This window comes from Silurus meridionalis, chromosome 22, assembly GCF_014805685.1.
Source record: "Silurus meridionalis isolate SWU-2019-XX chromosome 22, ASM1480568v1, whole genome shotgun sequence".
Lineage (NCBI taxonomy): Eukaryota > Metazoa > Chordata > Actinopteri > Siluriformes > Siluridae > Silurus > Silurus meridionalis.
Window position 1 is genome coordinate 5,398,198 of NC_060905.1, and position 6,229 is coordinate 5,404,426.

Genomic DNA, 6,229 nt, shown 5'->3' on the forward strand with positions numbered 1-6,229 from the left:
AGCCCACCACACCTCAGTGTTTAAACCAAGCTTGTTTTCAGCTGTGCAGGACGTTAGACACACCAAAGTCTTGTTTACTATGACGGAGTAAAACATTTCCAACCATAGTGCCTTGATTTGGTGCAGGGCCACGTCTCGTTTGTTTTCACCCCACTGCATTCTTTAACTTTGTCCCCATGGCAGGGAGGAAAGGAAAAGACAAATGTTTAACATGCTGCAGTTTGACAAGTGCTGTTTAACAAAACTATTGAGAAACTTCTTCACATAGTAACTCGTTTGAGCTAAAAAATTTAGAATACGGTCTCACACACACACACACACGATCTCAACCAGCTGCACAATAAATGGTTTAGAAGGAGAATTACAGTAAGACATGAACAACCTGAATGACTGATGCAAACTAGCCAATACTGCAGACCAATAGATACAGTTTGTTCCTGAGGGCTCGACATAGTTATTCCAGAAAGCATTTAATGGGATACAGTTTGGATAAGCACATGATGATTCATCAAAGCATTTTATTCATTATAGTATAAATGAAAATTAATACCTAAGACATGTTTTTTTTGTCTTATGTGTCCAAAAAACCAAGCAAGCTTTCAAAGTCTCATTTGGAGCAGACCAAGTTACAATCTACCCAATTAGTATATGATCCAGTGAAAAGATGCTGTTTGTGCATAAAATCATCAGTTCAGCCATCCTGATTCTGGACACCATATCAGTTCTACAGACAGCAAAATCAGTGCTCATACAACACACAAGTTTTAAGCAAGCGCTCCCTTTTCCCAGTACAGCGCATCAGTGCAACAGTTACAGCACTCCGGATGTGAGTGCAAAGGTTTTTTGGTGAAGGTTTCAGGCCACGTGAGTGTTTTCTGTCCACATAAACACAACCACCAGGTGAGATATTTGTTCGTTCTTTATTTAGGAAGAGAAACAAAATGCCCGGTGTCATTGTGCTTTTACATTGTTCAAACATTGGGCAAAGAAAAAAAGAAGAATTCAATAAAAGAAATAAAAGAAACCCCTTTGACGGAGTGAAAAGGAACTTCAGAAATAAGGTCATTTGATGCTATAATACAGTTTTGTAGAAATGTTTAATTCTAAAGAATTATTTACAAGCAATAAACAGCTCCCATTTTTTTATTCACTTGTAATACAAAAGCAGAGGTTCAGCTAATACAAGGCCAGTCTACCTGAATCTCTAGAAGTTTGTGCTACTGTATATTTTTAGTTATATCTCAAACTAAATTAAAAAAAAAAAGTTGGAAGTGTCCTCAAAGAAGTGCTTTTCATATCGATCTGTCGGTCTGTCTCACACTCTCTCTCTCTGTCACGTGACACAGTACACGTGAGAAGTGGAAGTTTACCCTCTGTGTGTCCCAAACTACACCCTCTCTGCTATGAAGATCACTACTTAGGGTGTTTGCAAGCACATACAGAACACTCCTGAAATCCAACATTTAGGAGATGCATAACATCCATCCCATAATGCACTTTTGCAGTTCATCCTGTAGGCTATAGGGAATAGGGTGTAGGGAGTAGGCTGTAGGAACTAGGGTGCCATTTCAGACACAGGGTTAGAAGCACCGCTCGACCCTCGTGCACCTGGGAAATAAAAGGGTCGTGGCGGCACCACGTGACTACAACTCTACAAACTACTCTAAATAAGAGGCAGGCAGTGCATAACCGCTTAGAAAAGACCCTCCCTCCCCCTAATAACCCCCACCCCCACCCCATCCAACCTTATTTATCCCACCCCACCATGACCTACCCCCAGCCCATGGTCTATATCCACTAATACTACACTGGCATTTCCCTGATATTGAGCTTCTTCTTCTTCTGCACGACTACTAACGGTATTGGATTAAAATCGTGATTAAAAATGTTATAGCTATTATTTGTTGATTCCTCTCTTTTTTTTTTTGTCGTTGTTGTTGTTTGTTTGTTTGTATTAAAAAATACCATGCATTATTGCTCTATTAATTTTTAATGACTCCCGAGAAATATTGCAGACTGATTCTAACTAGATTTCTTTTTTTCGTAGAACCGAACCAAAACCAAAATCAAAATCCAAAGCTTGATAAAACTGGCATAGATTATCATCTTTTTTTGCATGCAACAGATTGATAAAGATAAAGATAAACAAACAAAACAGAAACATTGCAAAAGTGGCAAATGCTTTGGCATTATTAATGGCTAGGCAAAAAAAAAAAAAAAAGACAATAAATTAAAGTGCAAATGAAGGTTGGTTTTAGACGACTTGTAGAAAAAGAATAAATAAGTACATAAATAAGTTAAATAGTTTTACCTCGACGCTGAACACTTTTGTGGCCACTGGCAGCAGTATAATGTGATCCAATATTTAGAAGAAAAAAAAGGTTTGACCTTTTAATTGAGAGTTAGACATTTTTAATGTCCTCTAAGTTTTTTCTTTCTTTTTCTTCTTCTTGAATTTTTTTTTTTTTTTTGGCAAAATACGTTGCTGATTTTCGGCTTGGAATAGGCGAACAGATTGATGGAGGGCAGGTGAGGTGGTTACGCCTGTAAAAGAAAAAAGTTGCATGCGAATAATCCAAGTTTTCCTCAGTTCTGTTGTTGCAGGAGAGAGAAAAAAAAAAGTTGTGGGTGCACTTGGACTCTCATGAATCGGGTCTGAGTGGTGAAAAGGCCCCCTTGAAGCATGCCGACTCGTAGTGCTTGTTCAGGTACGACTTGAGCGCGAAGGTTTTGTTGCAGCGCTTGCACTTATAGTGCTTGAAGGCCGAGTGCGTCTGCATGTGCGCGCGCAGGTTGGAGCGGTCGGCAAAAGCCTTCCCGCAGTGCGCGCATCCGAAAGGCTTCTCGCCCGTGTGTGAGCGCATGTGGCCCTGCAGCAGCCAGGGGCGGCTGAACGCCTTGCCGCACACGTCACACTTGTGCTTGAGGTCGTGCGTGAGTAGGTGCATGGCCATGGCCGGCATGGACACGTACACCTTGCCGCACGTTGGGCACTTCTTGGCCATCTTGCTGTCCATGCTGCGGTGCGTCTGCTTGTGGCGGCTCAGGTTTGAAGACGTGGCGTAACTCTTGCCGCACTCGTTGCACGTATGGCGCTGCGCGTTCCTCGCGCTGCCCACGGCCCTCCTGCGCGAGCGGCCGTCCGTGATGAAGAAGGCGTCAACCGTGTAGCCTTCGCTAACCGCATTGTCCCCGTTGATGTACCCGGTGGAGATCTCAGAGCGCGGGCTGTCCGGCTGGTCGGAGTCCGGCGCCCCATAATCACTGTGCAGGCTCTCGTAGATGGGCCCCGGAGAGGGCACTTTAATGCCAGTTTCATTCTCGGCTTCATACACAGACGGTGTTATGTAGTCGCTGATGTAACCTGCCGCTGGGAGGGAAAAGAAAAGAGGAAAAAGCAACAGTTTAGACTTTTAGAATAAGCTATATGACTCAGACTCTACATTCCGACATGCAACAGTATATTTCATCTCGTTTCTTTCTTTCCTTTCTAACATTATTTTCACGCTCCAGACATCCGGTATCACACTTCGAGCATTCATTCTGTGCAACACTCAATGCATTTTCGTTTCAGTTAACAGGAAAAGCATTTGCACTTTCAATAAAGATCAACAGCGCGATGGAGACATGCACGTGACATCTTTCTCTGAGACGTGCACGTGCGTATATATAAAGTGCGCAAACGGTTTGGACGAAATGGTTTGCAGAGTGTAAAATAATAGCTGTAAACACGATCAAGCCGTCCTTGGACACACGTAGTGTGTGTGTGTGTGTGTGTGTGTGTGTGCAAGTGTGAATAATTCCATGACACGGGTCTCTACTGCATAAACCCCTCCATGATAAAAGATAAACTTGTGAATGAAAGTAACACCCATGCCGAACGTTTCCTCCTGTATTTGCGCGCGCGCCCTCCCGATTATGGAGTGTTGCTGCGAGTGAGCAAAAAAGCGCAACACATGAAAAACGCCGAAGCCAAAATTTGCAGAGTCGGCAAAAAAAAAAATTCTGTAACGAGTGACGATTTCGAGTCTAATGCAATGGTGGATCAGCACGCGCTGTGTTGAACACGGATTACATTGCATGACTAAACAACTCCCAGAATAATAAACACAACAAATAAAATATAGTGTAAAACGAGATAGATTTTTTTTTCTCCCCATCCCTGATCGTCCTACAGGTCGTCTATTCATACACCAGCATCGCACTGTTTATTTTGTTTTTTTACCTTTTCCTTGAAATCGGAGGCTGAGGTCCGCTCTGGATCTGCCATACGAGCTCTCGAGGTCAGCAGACGAGAAATCATCGAGCTTAACCTTTTTGACCAGGAAAGACCTTGGCATGTTTCACGTTGCTGCAAAAAACACACCACTCGTCCGTCCGCCCCGGCCGCGCGCTCAGATCTCTTGCTCTTCATGCACCGCCGAGGCAAAAAATCAAGAACAAAAATCCCTGTTTGTTTGCTTTATTGGTATTTTCTTTGTTTTGTTTTTTTCTTTGTTGTTGCACGACGGCTCCGGCTCGGACGCATGCACGGGCATGCACCTCGCCCCCTCCTGTCAGTGAGCTTCTCGTGCCGTCGCGTCGCCTCGCGTCGTTCTTTCGGCGGAAATGCAACTTCAGCACCGGATAGCTCCTTTTCTCTCCCCCTCCGTCTCCACTGGCGCGCGCACACGCGTCCAGCACCGGACAGCTCACGTCTCTCCGAGTTGCACGCGCTGCTCTCCTGCTCGCCTTGAAAAGGGTAAGCTGCAGCCTGGTGGTCGTTAGATCCAATAGTTCGATTAATCTCTCTCTCTTTTTTTTTTTTTTATATAATCATTCAAACAAGAAAATGTTAAAAAGGAAATTCCTTATAGAAAAAAAAGAAAAATAAATAAATAAAAAATCACTGAAAGTATTAAGCAGATCTGCACCCGTCCGCGAGCCGCACGGTCTGAAGGCGTCGCGCTTTCTGAAGTCTGCTGATCAGCTGTTGGGATTTATATAGCTGTGATCAGGTGGGAATGAAGATGGAAGTGCTTAATTTAATCCATAAAGAAAAAAAAATCTCCCGGGACGAACGTTGAACTGGATGATTTAATGACGCTATGACACGTCAACGCTTTCGCCATTTTTCCCCCCTGAAGCGAAAGTTCCTGGATAACAGAGCAGGACAGGAGCAGGGTAAAAACGCGCTCTTTCACGCGCCCTATCACGCGTTCTTTACTGATGCACGTCTTAACCTAATTCCTACGCTATAACCGGTTATAATTTACTGAATGAACCAGATTATTTATAGCTATTCACACATGTGTAGCTGATGTTACTGTGTTTAAAAACACTGATGCATATTGTTTTTTTTTTTTTGTTTGTTTGTTTTTGGGGGGGGGGGTGAGTTTCTGAGCGTGCGTTAAATCCTCCCTCCCGCGTTGCACTTTTCTGTCCACACTGCACGCGCCAACCAAGAGATCGGCCGCCGGCTGTGGCCCCAGGGCTCCCAGGTCATTGTTTTACATCACAGCCCATAAACCATTGGCTTTCTTCTCATGCAAATAGCATGGACCCAGTACCAGAAGGTCCGTTCCTAGGTGATTCCTGCAGAAGCCATATGCGCGCAATTAAGCACGATGAGAAAGAAAGAGAGAGAGAGAGAAGGAGAGAGAGAGAGTCATTTCTGCTGTCCGACATCATGTGTTTCATTGTCTAATCCACGCCAAGACGCGCGCGCTCAAGCCTCTTTGGCTTCCCCCAACATCGTTCCATGCAGCCCACATTAACTGCTGATTCTACATTTATCGGCACTGTAAAGCTGCATGCAAAGCAATCAAGCACTTGATTATCACCTCAGTCCCTCAATCAAATTCTTTCTTCTTCGCTGCACGGCTAATTGTTGCTGCGTTTGCTCGAGTGGGTTTTATTGCACCGCGCGTGAACGGATGAGCAGAAGTCCACGCGCGTCACCTTGTAAGGTTAAAGTTGTAAAACAATAAAATTAAATAAATCAATAATTAAAGGACGCATGGAAGTGCGGAGTTGGCTGTTTTGCGCAATGGTGTCCTGCAAGAAAAAAAAAAAATGTGCACAAAGACGCGCAAAAAATTTGGGCGAGAAGTTTAGGGCAGGAGGAGGGGGGTTAAGGTATGAACAGGTATGCATGCGCTTACAGCTCGTCTCGTGCACCCGCGTATGGCTCAGGTGCGCGCTTTGGAAAGCTCGAGGAAAGCAGCAAGAGCGCTCTGCGACCGGATGA

General features: G+C 44.3%; 1 protein-coding gene across 1 annotated transcript; it reads right to left on the reverse strand.

Moving 5' to 3' along the window:
- Window positions 1–1,760: 1,760 nt before the first annotated feature.
- scrt1a (scratch family zinc finger 1a) lies at window positions 1,761–4,960 on the reverse strand. The gene is made up of 2 exons (XM_046834344.1): window positions 4,226–4,960; window positions 1,761–3,370 (listed from the first exon to the last, which is right to left on the reverse strand). The coding sequence occupies exons 1-2, from the start codon at window positions 4,338–4,340 to the stop codon at window positions 2,643–2,645; spliced, it is 843 nt and encodes a 280-aa protein (XP_046690300.1). The 5' UTR covers window positions 4,341–4,960; the 3' UTR covers window positions 1,761–2,642.
- Between the last annotated feature and the right edge of the window lie 1,269 nt (window positions 4,961–6,229).

What these genes read in the sequence shown, in the direction of transcription:
- scrt1a (XM_046834344.1), bottom strand. Translation starts at nt 4,340, where the DNA reads ATGCCAAGGTCTTTCCTGGTCAAAAAGGTTAAGCTCGATGATTTCTCG. An exon ending in CCTCCGATTTCAAGGAAAAG is followed by an intron (nt 3,371 to 4,225) that starts GTAAAAAAACAA and finishes TTTCCCTCCCAG; the next exon opens with CGGCAGGTTACATCAGCGAC.